General features: G+C 48.7%; 2 protein-coding genes across 3 annotated transcripts in view; both read right to left on the bottom strand.

The window, feature by feature from the left end:
* The window catches only part of LOC131346616 (acyl-CoA dehydrogenase family member 11-like), a 32,880-nt gene extending 23,712 nt beyond the window's left edge, over positions 1-9,168 (bottom strand). The window contains exon 1 of the mRNA XM_058380142.1: positions 9,017-9,168. The gene's annotated coding sequence lies outside the window, so the exon portion shown is untranslated. The remainder of the gene's footprint in view (positions 1-9,016) is intronic.
* A 762-nt stretch (positions 9,169-9,930) lies between these two features.
* zbtb45 (zinc finger and BTB domain containing 45) overlaps positions 9,931-24,000 on the bottom strand; it is a 73,581-nt gene continuing 59,511 nt past the window's right edge. For both annotated transcript variants that reach the window (XM_058380144.1, XM_058380145.1), the window contains exons 3-7: positions 16,987-17,405; positions 16,678-16,803; positions 14,870-15,010; positions 14,421-14,685; positions 9,931-13,817 (exon numbers count right to left, since the gene is read on the bottom strand). In XM_058380144.1, coding sequence (XP_058236127.1) covers positions 13,483-13,817; positions 14,421-14,685; positions 14,870-15,010; positions 16,678-16,803; positions 16,987-17,405 — 1,286 coding nt within the window. In that variant the 3' untranslated portion in view covers positions 9,931-13,482. The remainder of the gene's footprint in view (positions 13,818-14,420; positions 14,686-14,869; positions 15,011-16,677; positions 16,804-16,986; positions 17,406-24,000) is intronic.

Raw genomic sequence — 24,000 nt, 5'->3', positions numbered from 1 at the left:
GTGTGTAGAGGACAGTGTAGTGTGTGAAGTGAGAGGACAGTGTAGTGTGTGTAGAGGACAGTGTAGTGTGTGTAGAGGACAGTGTAGTGTGTGTAGAGGACAGTGTAGTGTGTGTAGTGAGAGGACAGTGTAGTGTGTGTAGAGGACAGTGTAGTGTGAAGTGAGAGGACAGTGTAGTGTGTGTAGAGGACAGTGTAGTGTGTGTAGAGGACAGTGTATTGTGTGTAGAGGACAGTGTAGTGTGTAGTGAGAGGACAGTGTAGTGTGTGTAGAGGACAGTGTAGTGTGTGTAGAGGACAGTGTAGTGTGTGTAGAGGACAGTGTAGTGTGTAGTGAGAGGACAGTGTAGTGTGTGTAGAGGACAGTGTAGTGTGTGTAGAGGACAGTGTAGTGTGTGTAGAAGACAGTGTAGTGTGTGTAGAGGACAGTGTAGTGTGTAGTGAGAGGACAGTGTAGTGTGTGTAGAGGACAGTGTAGTGTGTGAAGTGAGAGGACAGTGTAGTGTGTGTAGAGGACAGTGTAGTGTGTGTAGAGGACAGTGTAGTGTGTGTAGAGGACAGTGTAGTGTGTGTGTAGAGGACAGTGTAGTGTGTGTAGAGGACAGTGTAGTGTGTGTAGAAGACAGTGTAGTGTGTGTAGAGGACAGTGTAGTGTGTAGTGAGAGGACAGTGTAGTGTGTGTAGAGGACAGTGTAGTGTGTAGTGAGAGGACAGTGTAGTGTGTGTAGAGGACAGTGTAGTGTGTGTAGAGGACAGTGTAGTGTGTGTAGTGAGAGGACAGTGTAGTGTGTGTAGAGGACAGTGTAGTGTGTGTAGTGAGAGGACAGTGTAGTGTGTGTAGAGGACAGTGTAGTGTGTGTAGAGGACAGTGTAGTGTGTGTAGTGAGAGGACAGTGTAGTGTGTGTAGAGGACAGTGTAGTGTGTGTAGAGGACAGTGTAGTGTGTGTAGTGAGAGGACAGTGTAGTGTGTGTAGAGGACAGTGTAGTGTGTAGTGTGTGTAGAGGACAGTGTAGTGTGTGTAGAGGACAGTGTAGTGTGTGTAGTGAGAGGACAGTGTAGTGTGTGTAGAGGACAGTCTAGTGTGTGTAGTGAGAGGACAGTGTAATGTGTGTAGAGGACAGTGTAGTGTGTAGTGTGTGTAGAGGACAGTGTAGTGTGTGTAGAGGACAGTGTAGTGTGTGTAGAGGACAGTGTAGTGTGTGTAGAGGACAGTGTAGTGTGTGAAGTGAGAGGACAGTGTAGTGTGTGTAGAGGACAGTGTAGTGTGTGTAGAGGACAGTGTAGTGTGTGTAGTGAGAGGACAGTGTAGTGTGTGTAGTGAGAGGACAGTGTAGTGTGTAGTGAGAGGACAGTGTAGTGTGTGTAGAGGACAGTGTAGTGTGTGTAGAGGACAGTGTAGTGTGTGTAGTGAGAGGACAGTGTAGTGTGTGTAGAGGACAGTGTAGTGTGTGTAGAGGACAGTGTAGTGTGTGAAGTGAGAGGACAGTGTAGTGTGTGTAGAGGACAGTGTAGTGTGTGTAGAGGACAGTGTAGTGTGTGTAGTGAGAGGACAGTGTAGTGTGTGTAGAGGACAGTGTAGTGTGAAGTGAGAGGACAGTGTAGTGTGTGTAGAGGACAGTGTAGTGTGTGTAGAGGACAGTGTAGTGTGTGTAGAGGACAGTGTAGTGTGTGTAGTGAGAGGACAGTGTAGTGTGTGTAGAGGACAGTGTAGTGTGTGTAGAGGACAGTGTAGTGTGTGTAGAGGACAGTGTAGTGTGTAGTGAGAGGACAGTGTAGTGTGTGTAGAGGACAGTGTAGTGTGTGTAGAGGACAGTGTAGTGTGTGTAGAGGACAGTGTAGTGTGTAGTGAGAGGACAGTGTAGTGTGTGTAGAGGACAGTGTAGTGTGTGTAGAGGACAGTGTAGTGTGTAGTGAGAGGACAGTGTAGTGTGTGTAGAGGACAGTGTAGTGTGTGTAGAGGACAGTGTAGTGTGTGTAGAAGACAGTGTAGTGTGTGTAGAGGACAGTGTAGTGTGTAGTGAGAGGACAGTGTAGTGTGTGTAGAGGACAGTGTAGTGTGTGAAGTGAGAGGACAGTGTAGTGTGTGTAGAGGACAGTGTAGTGTGTGTAGAGGACAGTGTAGTGTGTGTAGTGAGAGGACAGTGTAGTGTGTGTAGAAGACAGTGTAGTGTGTGTAGTGAGAGGACAGTGTAGTGTGTGTAGACGACAGTGTAGTGTGTGTAGAGGACAGTGTAGTGTGTGTAGTGAGAGGACAGTGTAGTGTGTGTAGAGGACAGTGTAGTGTGTGTAGAGGACAGTGTAGTGTGTGAAGTGAGAGGACAGTGTAGTGTGTGTAGAGGACAGTGTAGTGTGTAGTGTGTGTAGAGGACAGTGTAGTGTGTGTAGAGGACAGTGTAGTGTGTGTAGAGGACAGTGTAGTGTGTGTAGTAAGAGGACAGTGTAGTGTGTGTAGAGGACAGTGTAGTGTGTGTAGAGGACAGTGTAGTGTGTGTAGTGAGAGGACAGTCTAGTGTGTGTAGTGAGAGGACAGTGTAGTGTGTGTAGAGAGAGGACAGTGTAGTGTGTGTAGAGAGAGGACAGTGTAGTGTGTGTAGAGGACAGTGTAGTGTGTGTAGAGGACAGTGTAGTGTGTGTAGTGAGAGGACAGTGTAATGTGTGTAGAGGACAGTGTAGTGTGTAGTGTGTGTAGAGGACAGTGTAGTGTGTGTAGAGGACAGTGTAGTGTGTGTAGAGGACAGTGTAGTGTGTAGTGAGAGGACAGTGTAGTGTGTGTAGAGGACAGTGTAGTGTGTGTAGAGGACAGTGTAGTGTGTGTAGTGAGAGGACAGTGTAGTGTGTGTAGAGGACAGTGTAGTGTGTGTAGTGAGAGGACAGTGTAGTGTGTGTAGAGGACAGTGTAGTGTGTAGTGTGTGTAGAGGACAGTGTAGTGTGTAGTGTGTGTAGAGGACAGTGTAGTGTGTGTAGAGGACAGTGTAGTGTGTGTAGAGGACAGTGTAGTGTGTGTAGTGAGAGGACAGTGTAGTGTGTGTAGAGGACAGTGTAGTGTGTGTAGAGGACAGTGTAGTGTGTGTAGTAAGAGGACAGTGTAGTGTGTGTAGAGGACAGTGTAGTGTGTGTAGTGAGAGGACAGTGTAGTGTGTGTAGTGAGAGGACAGTGTAGTGTGTGTAGTGAGAGGACAGTGTAGTGTGTGTAGAGGACAGTGTAGTGTGTGTAGTGAGAGGACAGTGTAGTGTGTGTAGAGGACAGTGTAGTGTGTGTAGTGAGAGGACAGTGTAATGTGTGTAGAGGACAGTTTAGTGTGTAGTGTGTGTAGAGGACAGTGTAGTGTGTGTAGAGGACAGTGTAGTGTGTGTAGAGGACAGTGTAGTGTGTAGTGAGAGGACAGTGTAGTGTGTGTAGAGGACAGTGTAGTGTGTGTAGAGGACAGTGTAGTGTGTGTAGTGAGAGGACAGTGTAGTGTGTGTAGAGGACAGTGTAGTGTGTGAAGTGAGAGGACAGTGTAGTGTGTAGTGAGAGGACAGTGTAGTGTGTGTAGAGGACAGTGTAGTGTGTGTAGTGAGAGGACAGTGTAGTGTGTGTAGTGAGAGGACAGTGTAGTGTGTGTAGAGGACAGTGTAGTGTGTGCAGTGAGAGGACAGTGTAATGTGTGTAGAGGACAGTGTAGTGTGTAGTGTGTGTAGAGGACAGTGTAGTGTGTGTAGAGGACAGTGTAGTGTGTGTAGAGGACAGTGTAGTGTGTGAAGTGAGAGGACAGTGTAGTGTGTAGTGAGAGGACAGTGTAGTGTGTGTAGAGGACAGTGTAGTGTGTGTAGAGGACAGTGTAGTGTGTGAAGTGAGAGGACAGTGTAGTGTGTAGTGAGAGGACAGTGTAGTGTGTGTAGAGGACAGTGTAGTGTGTGTAGTGAGAGGACAGTGTAGTGTGTGTAAAGGACAGTGTAGTGTGTGTAGAGGACAGTGTAGTGTGTGTAGAGGACAGTGTAGTGTGTGTAGTGAGAGGACAGTGTAGTGTGTGTAGAGGACAGTGTAGTGTGTGTAGTGAGAGGACAGTGTAGTGTGTGTAGAGGACAGTGTAGTGTGTATAGAGGACAGTGTAGTGTGTGTAGTGAGAGGACAGTGTAGTGTGTGTAGAGGACAGTGTAGTGTGTGTAGTGAGAGGACAGTGTAGTGTGTGTAGAGGACAGTGTAGTGTGTGTAGAGGACAGTGTAGTGTGTAGTGAGAGGACAGTGTAGTGTGTGTAGTGAGAGGACAGTGTAGTGTGTGTAGAGGACAGTGTAGTGTGTGTAGTGAGAGGACAGTGTAGTGTGTGTAAAGGACAGTGTAGTGTGTGTAGAGGACAGTGTAGTGTGTGTAGAGGACAGTGTAGTGTGTGTAGTGAGAGGACAGTGTAGTGTGTGTAGAGGACAGTGTAGTGTGTGTAGTGAGAGGACAGTGTAGTGTGTGTAGAGGACAGTGTAGTGTGTGTAGAGGACAGTGTAGTGTGTGTAGTGAGAGGACAGTGTAGTGTGTGTAGTGAGAGGACAGTGTAGTGTGTGTAGAGGACAGTGTAGTGTGAAGTGAGAGGACAGTGTAGTGTGTGTAGAGGACAGTGTAGTGTGTGTAGAGGACAGTGTAGTGTGTAGTGAGAGGACAGTGTAGTGTGTGTAGTGAGAGGACAGTGTAGTGTGTGTAGAGGACAGTGTAGTGTGTGTAGTGAGAGGACAGTGTAGTGTGTGTAGAGGACAGTGTAGTGTGTGTAGAGGACAGTGTAGTGTGTAGTGAGAGGACAGTGTAGTGTGTGTAGAGGACAGTGTAGTGTGTGTAGAGGACAGTGTAGTGTGTGTAGAGGACAGTGTAGTGTGTAGTGAGAGGACAGTGTAGTGTGTGTAGAGGACAGTGTAGTGTGTAGTGAGAGGACAGTGTAGTGTGTGTAGAGGACAGTGTAGTGTGTGTAGAGGACAGTGTAGTGTGTGTAGAGGACAGTGTAGTGTGTAGTGAGAGGACAGTGTAGTGTGTGTAGAGGACAGTGTAGTGTGTGTAGAGGACAGTGTAGTGTGTAGTGAGAGGACAGTGTAGTGTGTAGAGGACAGTGTAGTGTGTAGTGAGAGGACAGTGTAGTGTGTGTAGAGGACAGTGTAGTGTGTGTAGAGGACAGTGTAGTGTGTAGAGGACAGTGTAGTGTGTGTAGAGGACAGTGTAGTGTGTGTAGAGGACAGTGTAGTGTGTAGTGAGAGGACAGTGTAGTGTGTAGAGGACAGTGTAGTGTGTGTAGAGGACAGTGTAGTGTGTAGAGGACAGTGTAGTGTGTGTAGAGGACAGTGTAGTGTGTGTAGAGGACAGTGTAGTGTGTAGTGAGAGGACAGTGTAGTGTGTGTAGAGGACAGTGTAGTGTGTGTAGAGGACAGTGTAGTGTGTAGTGAGAGGACAGTGTAGTGTGTGTAGAGGACAGTGTAGTGTGTAGAGGACAGTGTAGTGTGTGTAGAGGACAGTGTAGTGTGTGTAGAGGACAGTGTAGTGTGTATAGAGGACAGTGTAGTGTGTAGTGAGAGGACAGTGTAGTGTGTAGAGGACAGTGTAGTGTGTGTAGAGGACAGTGTAGTGTGTAGAGGACAGTGTAGTGTGTAGAGGACAGTGTAGTGTGTGTAGAGGACAGTGTAGTGTGTGTAGAGGACAGTGTAGTGTGTAGTGAGAGGACAGTGTAGTGTGTGTAGAGGACAGTGTAGTGTGTGTAGAGGACAGTGTAGTGTGTAGTGAGAGGACAGTGTAGTGTGTGTAGAGGACAGTGTAGTGTGTGTAGAGGACAGTGTAGTGTGTGTAGAGGACAGTGTAGTGTGTAGTGAGAGGACAGTGTAGTGTGTGTAGAGGACAGTGTAGTGTGTGTAGAGGACAGTGTAGTGTGTAGTGAGAGGACAGTGTAGTGTGTGTAGAGGACAGTGTAGTGTGTAGTGAGAGGACAGTGTAGTGTGTGTAGAGGACAGTGTAGTGTGTGTAGAGGACAGTGTAGTGTGTAGTGAGAGGACAGTGTAGTGTGTGTAGAGGACAGTGTAGTGTGTGTAGAGGACAGTGTAGTGTGTAGTGAGAGGACAGTGTAGTGTGTAGAGGACAGTGTAGTGTGTAGTGAGAGGACAGTGTAGTGTGTGTAGAGGACAGTGTAGTGTGTGTAGAGGACAGTGTAGTGTGTGTAGAGGACAGTGTAGTGTGTAGAGGACAGTGTAGTGTGTGTAGAGGACAGTGTAGTGTGTAGAGGACAGTGTAGTGTGTGTAGAGGACAGTGTAGTGTGTGTAGAGGACAGTGTAGTGTGTAGTGAGAGGACAGTGTAGTGTGTAGAGGACAGTGTAGTGTGTGTAGAGGACAGTGTAGTGTGTAGAGGACAGTGTAGTGTGTGTAGAGGACAGTGTAGTGTGTAGAGGACAGTGTAGTGTGTGTAGAGGACAGTGTAGTGTGTAGTGAGAGGACAGTGTAGTGTGTAGAGGACAGTGTAGTGTGTGTAGAGGACAGTGTAGTGTGTGTAGAGGACAGTGTAGTGTGTGTAGAGGACAGTGTAGTGTGTAGTGAGAGGACAGTGTAGTGTGTAGAGGACAGTGTAGTGTGTGTAGAGGACAGTGTAGTGTGTGTAGTGAGAGGACAGTGTAGTGTGTGTAGTGAGAGGACAGTGTAGTGTGTGTAGAGGACAGTGTAGTGTGAAGTGAGAGGACAGTGTAGTGTGTGTAGAGGACAGTGTAGTGTGTGTAGAGGACAGTGTAGTGTGTAGTGAGAGGACAGTGTAGTGTGTGTAGTGAGAGGACAGTGTAGTGTGTGTAGAGGACAGTGTAGTGTGTGTAGTGAGAGGACAGTGTAGTGTGTGTAGAGGACAGTGTAGTGTGTGTAGAGGACAGTGTAGTGTGTAGTGAGAGGACAGTGTAGTGTGTGTAGAGGACAGTGTAGTGTGTGTAGAGGACAGTGTAGTGTGTGTAGAGGACAGTGTAGTGTGTAGTGAGAGGACAGTGTAGTGTGTGTAGAGGACAGTGTAGTGTGTAGTGAGAGGACAGTGTAGTGTGTGTAGAGGACAGTGTAGTGTGTGTAGAGGACAGTGTAGTGTGTAGTGAGAGGACAGTGTAGTGTGTGTAGAGGACAGTGTAGTGTGTGTAGAGGACAGTGTAGTGTGTGTAGAGGACAGTGTAGTGTGTAGTGAGAGGACAGTGTAGTGTGTAGAGGACAGTGTAGTGTGTAGTGAGAGGACAGTGTAGTGTGTGTAGAGGACAGTGTAGTGTGTGTAGAGGACAGTGTAGTGTGTAGAGGACAGTGTAGTGTGTGTAGAGGACAGTGTAGTGTGTAGAGGACAGTGTAGTGTGTGTAGAGGACAGTGTAGTGTGTGTAGAGGACAGTGTAGTGTGTAGTGAGAGGACAGTGTAGTGTGTAGAGGACAGTGTAGTGTGTGTAGAGGACAGTGTAGTGTGTAGAGGACAGTGTAGTGTGTAGAGGACAGTGTAGTGTGTGTAGAGGACAGTGTAGTGTGTAGTGAGAGGACAGTGTAGTGTGTAGTGAGAGGACAGTGTAGTGTGTGTAGAGGACAGTGTAGTGTGTGTAGAGGACAGTGTAGTGTGTAGTGAGAGGACAGTGTAGTGTGTGTAGAGGATAGTGTAGTGTGTGTAGAGGACAGTGTAGTGTGTGTAGAGGACAGTGTAGTGTGTAGTGAGAGGACAGTGTAGTGTGTGTAGAGGACAGTGTAGTGTGTGTAGAGGACAGTGTAGCGTGTAGTGAGAGGACAGTGTAGTGTGTGTAGAGGACAGTGTAGTGTGTAGTGAGAGGACAGTGTAGTGTGTGTAGAGGACAGTGTAGTGTGTGTAGAGGACAGTGTAGTGTGTAGTGAGAGGACAGTGTAGTGTGTGTAGAGGACAGTGTAGTGTGTGTAGAGGACAGTGTAGTGTGTAGTGAGAGGACAGTGTAGTGTGTAGAGGACAGTGTAGTGTGTAGTGAGAGGACAGTGTAGTGTGTGTAGAGGACAGTGTAGTGTGTGTAGAGGACAGTGTAGTGTGTGTAGAGGACAGTGTAGTGTGTAGAGGACAGTGTAGTGTGTGTAGAGGACAGTGTAGTGTGTAGAGGACAGTGTAGTGTGTGTAGAGGACAGTGTAGTGTGTGTAGAGGACAGTGTAGTGTGTGTAGAGGACAGTGTAGTGTGTAGTGAGAGGACAGTGTAGTGTGTAGAGGACAGTGTAGTGTGTGTAGAGGACAGTGTAGTGTGTAGAGGACAGTGTAGTGTGTGTAGAGGACAGTGTAGTGTGTGTAGAGGACAGTGTAGTGTGTAGTGAGAGGACAGTGTAGTGTGTGTAGAGGACAGTGTAGTGTGTAGAGGACAGTGTAGTGTGTGTAGAGGACAGTGTAGTGTGTGTAGAGGACAGTGTAGTGGGTAGAGGACAGTGTAGTGTGTAGAGGACAGTGTAGTGTGTGTAGAGGACAGTGTAGTGTGTAGAGGACAGTGTAGTGTGTAGAGGACAGTGTAGTGTGTAGAGGACAGTGTAGTGTGTAGAGGACAGTGTAGTGTGTGTAGAGGACAGTGTAGTGTGTAGAGGACAGTGTAGTGTGTAGAGGACAGTCAAATAAAAAAATTAATCAGACTGTATGTACAAGGACAGTAACACGGTACTACTGTGTGTGTGTGTGTTTAATGGTTTAAAGAAAGTTGTGACCTTTCACCTGTAAATAACACACACTCTCGCGCACACACAACACTGATGAACCTGTCTAATCTAATCCGCTGATAGAATCATTCATTAGTGTTTAATTGCAGATTTAATGAGGCGTTTAATTATCTGATTAATCCGGTGTGTGTGTGTGTGTGTGTGTGTGTGAAGTGTGTGTGTGTGTGTGTGAAGTGTGTGTGTGTGTGTGTGTGTGTGAAGTGTGTGTGTGTGTGAAGTGCGCTCCAGTTGAATAATTTATTTTCGTCTAGTTGATTAAATAGTTGTTTATTTCCGAGGTTAGAGCTCAGTCTGAGCGCGCGCACGCACGCACACACACGTCTGACTTTAACACACTACAGCGATGCACAAACTCACCGTCTTCCGCTCTGTTTGCGTCACAACCGGATGTGATGTCACAGCGCCCCCACGCGGCCCGCTCCAGTCAGAACAGTTCGCTCACACAGGTAGTGACGCAACACGGAGCCTTCCGGGTGAGAGGAGGCACCTTCTACAGTTTTGTTGTTGTTGTTAAACTGTATTTAATATGTTTGTATTCTATGTTGTATTGTTTCCAGTTATTAAGTTAAGTAAATAATAGCACACTTAAAAAAAAGGCACCTTCTACAGTGGCGAGCAGCACCGGAAGTTTAATTTTCAAAATAAAAGTCACAACCCTATTTAAAAATAAAAATCCTGTCAATCCGTCATTTCTGTGATATGTACAGGACATACAGAGGATTCCTCTCAGTCCTGCAGAATTCACAATAAAGCTGACTCTGAGAAAGAAAAGAACAACTCCTGAAAAGTGAAAATACAAGAAAGGGTTATTTTCAGCTGACTTAAAAGCACTGAGTTCTGACACTATAGAAAATACACCTAACTCAGCCTGTCTGCTAATACTGAAAAATTCTAACCATTACAATAGATGTTTTGCAGCTTTAGAGCTTGACCACAAGCAGTAGCTTCATACTGACCACACCAGAGCATGACACAGCCATTAACTATAGTGGCTAATGCTAATGCTAGCACTGAACAGATTTTAACAAGATCATCACAGCATCCAGCATCACTGACTTTTCCCAGGTTTAGTAACCAGGACATGGTTTCTGGCTGGAGAGTGAGGGCGGAGTCTCGGACTGGTCAATCGTCACTGTGTGAAGTGTTAGAATTCTGATCACGCGACCAGTAAATCAGTAAATAATCAATTTTACTGACCACACTGTTTATCTTCTCATCCTTTATCCTGGAGAGAGAGAGGGGGGGAGAGAGAGATACACACAGAGAGACACAGACCAGACACCACAGTCCTGGTTAATAATCTTTAATGAGGTTCCATGCAGGTTTACACTGGAGGCATGCTGCTGCTGCGTAACTGAGACTGAAGCCTTTAATAATCTCAATACAACATTTTAGAATAAAAAAGATTTGCACATTCATGTTGCGATCATAAACACAAACACAAGAAGAAGCGTTACAGTTTTTTTTCTTTGCATGTAATTAAAGCGACATTAAGACTCTAAACTCGAAAACCCTCGCCCATAAAAATACCATCCTCATTAATATTCATGAGCACACCATTATTAAAAGTTATAAAGGCGTTAACGTTCTGCGCTGAAAAAGACTCGGACGTATAAAAGTGTTCTCTGTGGAGGTTGTCGTGGTTTTCCTGAGGTCTGTACGGTTTCACATGAGAGGAGTAAAACACCGGCCTCGTCCCAAATCAGGGCTTTAACACTCCCTCATTCACTGCCCCTTACTGTCCTCCACCATCTTAAGGGCTGCTCTGTTCACATTGGACACGTTACCCAGAATGCACTGCCAGGTACCGCCCTAATCCCATAACCCTATTCACTATTTAGTGCACTACTTAGTGAGTTTTGAGGTCATGAGAAAAGTAGCGCACTAATGGACAAGTTTCTAACCAGGCCAAATACCCATGATGCACTCTGGTGCTCCTAACAGGAAGTAGGGAAGAGGAGGAAGGGGCCTTCCTTCCCAAGATGGCGGATGTAGCTTTTCATAAACATGAGCATGCTCAATTCAATTCCATTTTGAGAATGAACATTTGATTGTCTATGTTTGTGGCAGCTGATGACACTGCGCTAATTTACTCCACTAGCATGCCAGCAACAAAGGACAGCTAGTTAGCAAGCTAGTTATAACGACAAAGTTCATAGTTTAAACGATAGTAAATTCTAAAAATCACCACAGAAAATGGTTCAACTACATTATTATGGTATTTCATTAGTTAGCAATCAAGCTAGTTAGCATGCTAGCGAGGTAGCACTCCAGTGTGAAGGGCGTGTCTGCCCCCCCTGAAGGCACAGACACCATTCTATTGGCTGAAATCACCCACATGATCTCCTACACCGATGAGACGTCACCTGTTTAGAACAATTACAATCATTCAAACCAAGAGGAACAGATTTAAACTCTTAATAAATTAGCTAGTTATCTGTTCCACTGAAGAACTAGCAATGGTATATGCCAGCTAATCATAAAGACCTAGCTAGCTAATAGGTATAAACTATAGTAGTACACAAATTCAACAACCAGCTAGCTCTAAGCTAATGAGCAGAGCGACAGGGAACGTTCCTCTGAGGAGAACGAATCAAGGAGCTAGCTAGTCTCTAAACATCAGAACTTTTTTTATTTTGATAAACTCATGTTTTTCTATTTTAAACTGGCTTTCTCTGTAAAAATGTATAAAACCAATTCGAGGGCGGAGCTACATGTGAGCTAATATATGATGTCACTAAATACAGATCACATGATGAGAGAGTGATGATGAAGAAGCTTCATGCGAGAGACAGTGGGACTCTGTGGCTACAATGAGCTAACCTGCAAATGCTAAGCTAGCTAAGCTAATGTTAGCGGTGTTAGATATAGCTGTACATTGTTCTTGCTCCTTGGGTGGAGTGTGCACTTCGGAGGGGAAGTGGACGAGGGAATGTTAAAAACCATAATGGAACACGAGGTCAGATTCAAATACACAACAAACATTACCAAAAAAATGAAAATAAACAACCTTAAAATATATATTTATAAAAATCCCGTATGAGTACTGCACGAATACATTAGTGCTTATGTAGAGTGTGTGTGTGTGTGTGTGTGTGTGAGGTTCTCTGGTTAATGAAGCTGCTCTTTATGTATATGGCACCACAATGTGTCATGGTGTGTGTGTGTGTGTGTGTGTGTGTGTGTGTACATGTGTGTAAGACACACACACTCCCTCATTCCCTGTAAAGATGTGTGTGTGTGTGTGTGTGTGTGTGTGTGACAGAGGTGTGTTCTGATACACACCAGTAATAAACATCAGTAATGTCTGATGGCGGTTTGTGCGATTATCAGACCTACAGTTAGATCAGATAAACTTTTATAAAACTGGTCTCCAAACCCAGTGCCCTCAGTAGGCTGCCTACAGAGTGTCCAGGTAAAGAGAGCATGTGACTTAAAGTGCATGTGGTTGTTGTGGTTACTGAAGAAACCTGTCTGTGAATTAGCTAATGACATTAACAAGAAGTGTTATGATCAGACAGGAAGGGAGAAAAAGCTACACACACACACACACACCTCTCTAATCAGGACACAACACCAGAAGTGTACAGCATTGTGTAGCGACACAGTTACAGAAGGAGTCTCCAGAACCGAGGAGCAGGATGATCTGAGATATAAAGAGGGTGGGGTCACTGAGGGTGTGGTCACTGAGCCACTGTGCCAAAACTTTAGCTACAGGACACTGAGTGTTACAGAACACATCCTACAGCTGACCATCAGAACACACTGTGTGTGTGTGTGTGTGTGTGTGTGTCCTGAATGAAAATCTGATTATAAATCATATTCTCACTCTGTTAATCTCTCTACACACTCGGGGTGGACGTGACACATACACTCGGGGTGGACGTGACACATACACTGGACTTTCAAGTGTTCAGGCTGCAGAATCTTTGATTCATTAAAACTACACCACATTTAGATCAATTTTTATTTTTATATTTATTTATATGTTAATTTATATTGGTAAATATTTGGCGTGTCTTAGAGCCCACACGATTTTAAAGATTTATGATTCTATACTCAGAGACGAGATTCTCTCACAGATCCTGTCTGTTTCTCTTGTGTTAGCCAGCTAGCTAGCTAGCTACCTGTGACCACATTTATGCTAACATTACCAAACTAGCTAGCAGTGAAGGTTAGCACATGGATTAGAGTGACTTGAGGTTAGCGTATTTCAGCTAGCCAGAGCTAGAATAGATTATTCATGTTAACATTAAGATAAAGCCTGTCAGGTTAGCCTAGCTAAACATGAGCTAACTTTAGTTCTATAGATCGTCAATGTTTATGAACAGCTTTTAGATATCTTCTTAGGAATCCTGTCAGGTTTGTGGGAGCTAGCCTAATATTAGCTAACTTTGGTTAGGAAGGCTATAAACATTTATAAATATTACTTAAAATACTTGTCAGAAACTGTGTCAGATTAGCTTGCGTTAGCTAGATAGCTAAAATTTACAATAAAAATTATTAAAATATATCAAAGATCAAGTCAGTTTAGCTGAAGGTAGCTAGTTAGCATGCATCAACAGTAAAGAAAATTAACATTTGAGTATCATTTTATATTCCTCTTAGAAATCATGTCATCTTAGCTAGCTATGTCCTTATACGGACTTAAAGACACGCCCCCTGTGGTCTACGAACTATTGAGTGAATGAATGTAAATACTAAAAGGTCTTACTAATAATATTACAAAATAATAATAATCATCATTCTGTAATTATTTAACGTCATGTATTATGAAGATAATTATTATTAGCGGTGTCCACCCCGAGTTCTCAGTCAGGTCACTAGGGGGCGGACCCAGGCCCAGCCCCACCCGCTCCGCCCATGGCTCCGTGGTTGGTTGGGGGTTTAATGGGCGGGGCAGGGTGCTGGTGCTGGAGGGCGTGGCGTTCAAGCAGTGTGCGGTGTGTGAAGGCGCGGTTACACACGGTGCAGGAGAAGTTGCGCTCGACGCGGTGAGTGCGCATGTGCACGTTGAGGGAGCTCTTCTGAGTGAAGCGTTTACTGCACACGCTGCACTGGAACGCGCGCACACCCGTGTGTACCACCATGTGCTTCAGCAGGTAGTCACGCAGGGAGAAGGAACGCCAGCAGATACTGCACTGGTGGGGCTTCTGACCTGCGCACACACACACACACACACACACACACTTACGTAACTTGAGTCTCATTCTTAGTTATGGTGTATGTAACAGGTGTGTTAACAAGATATATGAGGAAGTGGATACGGCTTCTTTTCAAATTCTATAAGTGACAAAATAATTGGCCAGTGGGCGTGGCCTCTGTGTCTAGACTAGTAAAAGATTGAATGAAGTTTGTGTGTTCTGTTTTCTGTCCGTCCCAGGGTGGGGGTGTGGCCTTTTTTCTGTCCCAGAGAAGCAATGTGACTGAATCAGCAGTGAAACCGAGTCATTGTTTATTGTAAGATCTATAAATCTAAGTCCAGTTAAAAGTCCTGATCTTCACATTTGGAATCCTAAAACTGAAGCATTCTAAAACTGAAGCATCCTAAAACTGAAGCATCCACCTCACACAGTCAGAAGACTTCACAGAGCTCGGTAAATGCTGTCAGTGTCCAGTGCATGCTGAGTAACTAGATAATTAGTGACTACTTCTGATTAAACACTGTCAAAGTGAACACACTCAAGAAATCTGAGACTTAATCCGAATACACCTCGTGTGACACTGACCTCTGTGTGTGTGTGTGTGTGTGTGTGTGTACCGGAGTGTATAAACATGTGCTTGCTGTAGTTCTTGCGTGATCGCAACGATTTGCCACAGTGGCTGCAGTCGAACGACGTCTCTGATCCCTGAGCCGTAAAACTTGGACCTGCGACACAAGGCGGGGCAGGAGGGGGAGGGGCCGGGGTCAGCGGGGGTGGGGGCGGGGCCTGCTGGCATGTCTCTGGCATGCTGTCCATTGTCATAGCTCCTCCCACAAAGAAGGAGGATGGCTGTGATTCGCTGACAGGATACTGAAAGAGCATCTGGAGGAGAAGGAACACACAAAATACTGTTAGATAACCATCACCAAGTTAACTAGTTAACATGAACCTAAACTAGCAGTGGTAGTTATCTCAGTGTTACATTAGAGTGTAAAGGGATTTTCTACAGTGGATCCTCTCATCTGCCATTTAAAAACCTGTGTGTGAGAGTGTGTGTGTCTCAGACCTGATTGTTGATGTGAGAAGAAGTGGGTGGGGACAGTGGTTTGTTGCCACGGGAACGGGGGTTTGACACCAAAGCCTGAGATGCATCAGTCTGTGGCCAAAAACCTCCAGCATACACATTCTGCTCTTCATAAAACCCTGCCTGCAGAACACACACACAAGCATCCACAAACTTACAGACATACACAAAAATACATGATGTATGTGATTGTGTGTGTGTGTGTGAGATTGTGTGTGTGTGTGTGTGTGTGTTACCTGGCTATAGGTGTATGTATGTATGTGTGTGTGTGTGTGTGTGTGTGCATTACCTGGCTATAGGTTTGTGTGTGTGTTTGTGTGTATGAGATTGTGTGTGACTGTGTATGTTTTACCTGGCTATAGGTGTGTGTGAGTGTGAGAGTGATTGTGTGTTACCTGGCTATAGGTTTGTGTGTGTGTGTGTGTGTGAGAGTGATTGTGTGTTACCTGGCTATCAGTTTGTGTGTGTGAGAGTGATTGTGTGTTACCTGGCTATCGGTTTGTGTGTGTGTGTGTGTGTGTGTGAGAGTGATTGTGTGTTACCTGGCTATCAGTTTGTGTGTGTGAGAGTGATTGTGTGTTACCTGGCTATCGGTTTGTGTGTGTGTGTGTGAGAGTGATTGTGTGTTACCTGGCTATCGGTTTGTGTGTGTGTGTGTGTGAGTGTGATTGTGTGTTACCTGGCTATAGGTTTGTGTGTGTGTGTGTGTGTGTGTGTGAGAGTGATCGTGTGTTACCTGGCTATCGGTTTGTGTGTGTGTGTGTGTGAGAGTGAGAGTGATTGTGTGTTACCTGGCTATCGGTTTGTGTGTGTGTGTGTGTGTGTGTGTGAGTGTGATTGTGTGTTACCTGGCTATCGGTTTGTGTGTGTGTGTGTGTGTGTGTGTGAGAGTGATCGTGTGTTACCTGGCTATCGGTTTGTGTGTGTGTGTGAGTGTGATTGTGTGTTACCTGGCTATCGGTTTGTGTGTGTGTGTGTGAGAGTGTGAGAGTGATCGTGTGTTACCTGGCTATCGGTTTGTGTGTGTGTGTGTGTGTGTGTGTGAGTGTGATTGTGTGTTACCTGGCTATCGGTTTGTGTGTGTGTGTGTGTGAGTGTGAGTGTGATTGTGTGTTACCTGGCTATCGGTTTGTGTGTGTGTGTGTGTGTGTGTGTGAGTGTGATTGTGTGTTACCTGGCTATCGGTTTGTGTGTGTGTGTGTGTGTGTGTGTGAGTGTGATTGTGTGTTACCTGGCTATCGGTTTGTGTGTGTGTGTGTGTGTGTGTGTGAGAGTGATTGTGTGTTACCTGGCTATAGGTTTGTGTGTGTGTGTGTGTGTGTGTGTGTGAGAGTGATTGTGTGTTACCTGGCTATAGGTTTGTGTGTGTGTGTGTGAGTGTGAGTGTGATTGTGTGTTACCTGGCTATCGGTTTGTGTGTGTGTGTGAGAGTGATTGTGTGTTACCTGGCTATAGGTTTGTGTGTGTGTGTGTGAGTGTGACTGTGTGTTACCTGGCTATCGGTTTGTGTGTGTGAGAGTGTGAGAGTGATTGTGTGTTACCTGGCTATCGGTTTGTGTGTGTGTGTGTGTGTGTGTGTGAGAGTGATTGTGTGTTACCTGGCTATAGGTTTGTGTGTGTGTGTGTGTGTGTGAGTGTGATTGTGTGTTACCTGGCTATCGGTTTGTGTGTGTGTGTGAGAGTGATTGTGTGTTACCTGGCTATCGGTTTGTGTGTGTGTGTGAGTGTGACTGTGTGTTACCTGGCTATCGGTTTGTGTGTGTGATTGTGTGAGAGTGATTGTGTGTTACCTGGCTATAGGTTTGTGTGTGTGATTGTGTGTGTGTGGTGTCCTGTTGCTCGTCCAGTTGGAACAGGCTTTCTCCTTCTTGTAGGTTCTCCTCATCCTTCACCACCACCTGCTCTGGCCCCATTACCTACACACATACACACACACACACACACACACACACACACAATTCCTGCATTAGCCTTATCATGTGCTCATAGCAGTGTGCTGCATCACCAGCTATGCTAGTGTGTGTGTGTGTTATCTACCTATAAACACAGCAGTGGTCACCTATGCCCTGCCCTCTTGTGTACACGTGTCAGTTGTTTACCTGTAACCGTAGCGGTTGTCTCTGTTTGCGGCTATGTCCCGCCCCCCTGTCTCTCTCTCCGTCTCTCCCTCTGTCCTCTAAGTCCTCCCCCTCGCTGAACCTCTCCATCCCCACAGGTAGCTCCTCAGCCACGCCCACAAACCCTGCCCCACTGCTACCCCTCCCCAATGGAGTGGGGTTGTTGATGGGGGCGTGGCCTGACTCTGCCCGATTCTGGCTCTGGTTCTGTGCAGTGTTTCTCTCAGCATTCTGGTTCAGCATGTAACTCTGGATCTCCTGAGGACAGCTTACAGGCTTCAGAGAGGCCCCGCCCCCTGATGCACCAAGCCCCTCCCCTCTGCACATCAGGTCACTGAGAGGAGGCATCATCCTGGGGACTCCACCGGCTTCCAGAGAGGCCGCCTCCCCCTGCCCCGCCCCTGTACCAAAGAGACAATTAACAATAGAGGGTATTTACACAGAGTGAGGAGTCTGTGTGTGTTTGTGTGTGTGCGCATGTGTGTATGTGTGCTCTCAGGTTTCAGGGCTTCAGGCAACAGGGTTCAGGCATGGGCCGTTTGTGCACAGGCCGCCTCAGGTGTGCTGCAGCGTGTGTGTGTGTGTGTGTGAAGGCACAGGGCAGTGTGTGTGCGCATGTCTAAAAGGCATGTGTACATGCGCAGGTTCAGGTGGCTCAGGTTTGTGTGCATGCAGGTTCAGGTGTGTCCTAGTGTGTGCAGGCTGAGGCTGCAGGGCTCAGTGTCTCCAGGGGTGGCACAAGCATGCAGGCTCTAGGTGTGGCTCAGGCCGCATGCAGGTTCTAGGCTGGCAGCAAGGTACTGAGGCCAGTGTGTGTGCTGCCAGGTTCAGGCACAAAGGCATGTCAGTGTCTAGGCAGGCTCAGGGTGGGTTCAGGTTCAGGTGGCTGATCTAGTGGCACGTGGCTCTCAGGTGTGTGTGTGGCACATGCAGGTCTAGTGAGGTGTCTAGGGTGGTGTGCGCAGGTTCAGGTGGCAAAAGGTGTCTAGGCACATTATTCAGGGCAAAAATGTATCCAGGTGGCAATGTATATTCCAGGTGTGCATGCAGGTCTAGGTGGTGGTGGCTGCAGGTTCACACAGGTGTCAGGTGCATGCAGGGTTCCGAAAAGGCACAGGTGTGCACGCAGGTCTAGGTTCAGGTGGGTGTCACAGGTCTAGGTGGGTGCTATGCAGGTCTAGGTAAGGTGCTTGTCTAGGGTGGCCACATATATTCTAGGTGGTAAATGATTCTAGTGTGTGTCACATGAAAACAGGTCTAGGTGTACGGTCACACAGGTCTAGGGGTGTACAGGCAGGCTCAGGTGGTGCTTAGGCTCAGGTGCATGTAACACATGTTATTCAGGCAAGGGTGTCAGGCAAGGTCAGGTGGCATTCAGGCACACCAGGTGGCAATGCACATACAGGTCTAGGCAGGTGATTCAGGTTCAGCGCAGGTGTGGGTGTAAAAGGCCAATGCAGGTTCCAGTGGTCAGGTGTGGGCTGCATATTTGTGCAGGTCTAGGTGTACGCAGGTCTGAGGTGTGCACGTTCAGGGTGCGCAGGCCCAGGTGTAAAATGCACGCATGGTCTAGTTCAGTGCATACACGGTTCAGGCCCTGTGTGTGTCATATGTCTAGTGGAAAATGCATTATTCCAGGCAGGCAAGCTGATCCAGTGTGGCAGGCCGCAGGTAGGGCATGCCAGGTAAAGGCTGTGTCAAAGTATTATGTCTTGCAGGTGGGTGGTGGCAAAGGCCCAGGTCTGTGTGGCATGTCAGGTGGTGTGCTAGTGCGCCACGTTATGGTCAGGTGTGCAGGTCTAAATGTTGCAGGTCTATGTGTGTGCACATGTTGTTTATGTGTGGTGTGGGCAAATGCCAATGCATAGGTCTAGGTGGGTGCACATTCAGGCAGTGCCAGGTCTAGGTGGTGTGGCAGCAGGTCTAGGTGGCAACAATGCTATGTCAGGTGTGCACAGGTCTAGGCTGTTATCCAGGTACATTACAGGTGGCAGGTGGCACACAGCAGGTTCAGGTGGGTGTGGCAGCCAGGTCTAGGTGGTGGTGGCACACAGGTTCAGGTCTAGGCGCACATGTCTAGGTTCAGGTGCATGCATGCATGGGAGGTCTAGGTGGCATGCCACGTTCAGGTGTTCTAGTGGTACGCATACAGGTCTCAGGTGGTGCAGGCCATGCAGGTTCAGGGTGTGTGCGTGCTGCTGGGTGGTCTAGGCGCATGGGCAGGTTCAGGCAGGCCAGGTTCAGTGGCACGCAGGTTCAGGCAGGTGCATTCAGGTGTGTAACAAGCAGGTTCAGGTGGGTGGTACATGCAGGCTCAGGCACACATGCAGGTCTAGGTAGGCAGGCGCAGGCTCAGGTGTAGGTGCCGCACAGGTCTAGGTGTGGCAAGGCATGCAGGTTCAGGTGCAGCATGCAGGTTCTAGGGTGTCGCATGCGGTGTCCCAGGGGCACGCATGCAGGTGGCGTCTGCAAAGGCATGCAGGTCTAGGTACGCATGCACGCAGGTCTAGTGGCCGCATGCAGGTCTCAGGTACGTCATGCGCAGGTCTGCAGTGTGCGCACATGCTATAGTCTAGGGGTAGGTGTAGCCAGGTTTCAGGTGTGTGCTTGTTCAGGCGGTGTGTCATGATTCTAGGTGGGCACACAGGTGTGGCAGGCCATGCTAGGTACTGCAGGCAGGGGTGTGCAAAAACAGAGTTCTGTGGGGTGGCAGGCAGCAGGTCTAGGCATGCATGTTGGCTCAGGTTCAGGGCACAGAGGTCCAGGGGTGAGCACATTCAGGTGTGTACAGGCAGTCACATATGTCTCAGGTGTGGGTGGGTGTCAGGTTCAGGCAGGCCAGGTTCTAGGTGTGGCAACATGGGGCAGGTCTAGGTGTGGGCAGGTTCAGGCACGTTATTCAGGCTGCTGGAGGGTGTTGATCTACAGGCACACAGACAAGGTCTAGGCAATGTTAATGCAGGTGCTATTACAGGTCTAGGTGGGGGTGCACACAGGTCTAGGTGTGGCAGGCCAGGTCTAGTGCTGCACAGGTCTTAGTGGGGTGTGCATGTCACACGCAGGTCTAGGTGGTAAAAGGCAGGTCCCAGGTGTGGTGGCTGCACAGGTTCAGGTACGCATGCAGTGTCTAGGGTGTCGCAGCACGCAGTGGTCTAGGTAAGCTGCATGCAGGTCTAGGCTGGCATGCAGGCTTCAGGGGTGCCATGCAGGCTCAGGAGGTCTAGGGGCAGGCTGCATGCAGGTCTAGGCAAGGCATACACGCAGGTTCAGGGTACGCTATTATGGTTTAAAGGTGGCGTGTCGCAGGGTCAGTAGGTGTGCATGCAGGTCTAGGCAGGTGCATGTGCACGCAGGTGGTCTGTGCACGTATTCAGGTGTGTGCTTGATCTCAGGTGTGCGCAGGTGCGTGTGGGTGTCACACAGGTTCAGGTCTGAGTGGTGTGCTGATCTAGGTGTGTGCAGGTTCAGGTGTGGCAGGCATAGAGAGCCTGTGTCTAGTGGGTCACACAGTGTCTAGTGTGCAGGCAGGTTCAGGTGTGTGTGTGCTGCAGGGTGTAGGCAGGTTGAACACAGGTTCAGGGTGTGTGTACATGCAGGTTCAGGCGCATGCAGGTCTCAGGTGGGCTGTGCAGGTTCAGTGTGTGCTGCTATTCAGGTGGCAGGTGTGCTGGCGCCAGGGTTCAGGTAGTGGGGCTGCAGGCACAGGCAAGTGCACACACAGGTCTCAGGTGCCAGGTGTGCTGAGCAGGTCCAGGTGGCAGGCATGTAGGTCTAGGTGGGGCAGGCGCATGTTATTCAGGTGGTGCAGTGCAGGTCTAGGTGGAGCATGCAGGTCTAGTGGTGTGGTGCAGCTAGTGCTTGCATAGGCCCAGGTGTGGTCAGCTGCAGGTTCAGGCAGGCCAAGGTGCTCAGCAGGTGGTGTGGCCATGCAGGGTCTAGGGGAGGTGTGCAGGTCTAGGGGTGGTGGTGTGGTCTGAGGCAGGCATGTGATCTAGGTGTGTGCTGATCTGCAGGTCTAGGCACACAGGCTCCAGGTGTGTGTGTGCTGCACAGGTCTAGGTGTGTGTGTGTGGCAGGTCTAGGGGTGTGTATGCAGGCCTAGGTGCTGGCACTGGTCTAGGTGCTTGAGCCCAGGTAAAGGTATGCAGGTCTAGGGTGTAAGGCATGCATGTTTAGGCAGGCCATGGTTCAGTGGTGAGCAGGTTCAAAGGTGGTGCCACATACAGGTGGTCTGCAGGTGCATGCAGGCCTAGGTGTGTGGGCCAGGAAATGGCAGTCATGCAGGTAAAGGCAGGTTTGTGGTAATGCACATGCAGTGTCTTAGTGTAATACATGCAGTCACATGTTAGTCAGGTGTGTGTGTGCAGAGGTCTAGGTGGTGTGTCACATGTAAGTATTCAGGTAAGGGCTGCACAGGTTCAGGTCAGGTGGTGGCAAAATGCAGCACGTTCAGGTGTGCAGGTGGTCTAGGTGGCACAAGCATGGCTGGCTCAGGCAGGTCTTAGGTCAGGTGTGGCAGGCCACAGGCTCCAGGTGTGTGCTGCACACAGGTCAGGTGGCAGGTCTAGGTGCCGCAGGCACAAGAGCCCAAGTCAGGTGGTGTGAGCTGCATGCAGGTTCAGGTGGGCAAGGCATGCAGGCCCAGGTGCATGCTGGTCTAGGTTATTCAGGTTCAGGTGCAAAGGATCGCAGGTCAGGTGGGTGCTGCAGGGTTCAGGTGTGGCAAGAGTCCAGGTGCTGCATGCAGGCCCAGGCAGCCAGGCCCAGGTGGTGCCAGGTCACAAGTCAGCCCAGGGTGTAGGCATGCAGGTTCAGGCCACAAGCAGGTTCAGGTGTGCTGATCTAGGCACACAGGTTCAGGCCACACAGTTCAGTGGGGCGATGCAGGGCTCAGGTGGGTGCAGGCAGGTTCAGGTGGCAGGCACAGCAGGTGCAGGCTCATGTGCAAGGCAACATATTCAGGTGGGTGCAGGTCAGGCAGGTGCGCAACAGGTTCAGGGGTGGGCGCCAGGTTCAGCAGGCAGGTGGTGGTAGCTGCACAGAGCCCCAGGTGGTGGCAAGGCAGGCTGCAGGGCAGCATCCAGGTGGTGTCATACAGGTCTAGGTGCATGCATGCAGGTTCAGGTGGCAGGCCAGCAGGTGTCAGGTGTGGCCTAGGCTCGAGTGTATGCGGGTGGCTTGAAAGTGTGGGCTACAGGGTTCTAGGTGGTGGTACAGGTCTGTGTGTGTGTACACATTATTCAGGTGTGTACAGGTGTCATATTCAGGTGCTTGCAGTGAGCTTATAGTCTAGGTGTGCATGCACGTTATTCGTGTGTGCTACACGTTATATCTAGGTGGCAGGCCACGCTTCCAGGTAAAATGGCCACATGCCCCAGGTGGCAAATGCCATTATTCAGGCGTGTACATGCAGGTCTAGCCACAGCATTCAGGTAATGACGTTATTCAGGTCTAGGCAGGTACACATGCTATAGTTCAGGGCAGGCACGCAGGTCCAGGTAAGCAGGTAGGTGTGCATACAGGTTCAGGCTAGTCAGTGGGTGTCCACGCAGGTCTAGGGGTGTGGTTCAGGCTGGTTTCAGGCAACATGTTATATTTAGGGTGGCTGCAGGTCTAGTGTGGCACAGCATATGCAGGTGGCACAGGCCTAGGGTGGGTACAAGAACCAGGTGGCAGGCACAGGTGCACGCTATTCAGGTAGCCATGCAGGTCTAGGTCTCACAGGTGGTCAGGCCAAGGCCAGGTTTATGTACAGCAGGTGGCAGGCAGGCACAGGTTCAGGTAGGCAGGCTACAGGTTCAGGTGTGCATTAGGTTCAGGTGGTGCTTAGATTCAGAGCCCAGGTGGCACGCAGGTCTAGGTGGTGGCAGCAGGTCTGAGGCCAGGCATTATTCAGGTAAACAGGCCATAGCAGGTTCAGGCACACATATTCATGGTCTTAGTGTGGTCTCAGGGGCAGGCTGACAGCAGGCCCAGGTCAAGGGGGCATGCATTACAGGTCTGCATACAGGTTCAGGCAGGTGGTGCAGGTCATCTTAGGTGGTACAGGCACGGTCTAGGTGTGTATCTGTTTTATGCCTAGGTGTACATGGTTTAGGTGGCATGCAGGTTCAGGTACAGCACTAGGTACAAGACACAGGTCTAGGTACAGTGCATGCAGGTTCAGGCAATGCTACGCAGGTCAGGTCTAGGGGTGTAAAACAAAATGATCTAGGTGTGGTCTAGGGTAAAGTATGGTCACAGGCAAATGTTATTCCTGTGGTGTGTCACACGCAGGTTCAGGTGCAGGCGCAGGTTCAGGCAAGGTACAGCAGGTTCAGGTGTGCCAGGTTCAGGTGGGGTGGTGCTGCACACACCAGGTTCAGGCAGGCCACATGCAGGTTCTAGGTGTGTTATTCAGGGCAGCATGCATTCAGGCTCAGGTCTAGGTGTGTGTGGCAGGTGTATTCAGGCAGCAGGTCTAGGTGGTACACATGCAGGTTCAGGTGTGTGCAGTGCAGGTCAGGTGCACTCAGGTTCAGGGGTAAGGCAGGTCTAGGTGTGCTGCATAGGTCCAGGCAGGCTCAGGCATAGCCAAGGCTCCAGGTGGTGGTGTGCGCAGGTGGTCTAGGTACAGCATGTTATTCAGGTGTGCACATGCAGGTCTAGGTGGTGCATTCAGGCAGGCACAGGCATGCATTCAGGTGTAGGTAACATGCAGGTCTAGGTGGGAAAGGCAGGTCTAGTGCACATGTATATTCAGGCACATGCAGGTTCAGGTCTAGGTGTACAAGACATGCAGTGTGCAGGCCCAGGTGTGGGCACACATGCCAGGTCTAGGCAGGCCACAGCAGGTCTCAGTGTGCATGCCAGGTCTAGGCAGGCCACATGGGCAGGTTCAGGTGTGCCATATTCGGGTGTGTGCAGCGCAGTCTAGGTACAGGTTATTCAGGTGCACACAGGTTCAGGTGGCATTTATTCAGGTACAACACATTCAGGTGGCAGTGCATGGTTATT

Source organism: Hemibagrus wyckioides, linkage group LG26, assembly GCF_019097595.1.
Source record: "Hemibagrus wyckioides isolate EC202008001 linkage group LG26, SWU_Hwy_1.0, whole genome shotgun sequence".
Classification (NCBI taxonomy): Eukaryota; Metazoa; Chordata; class Actinopteri; order Siluriformes; family Bagridae; genus Hemibagrus; species Hemibagrus wyckioides.
This window is presented reverse-complemented; position numbering and strand designations above follow the sequence as displayed.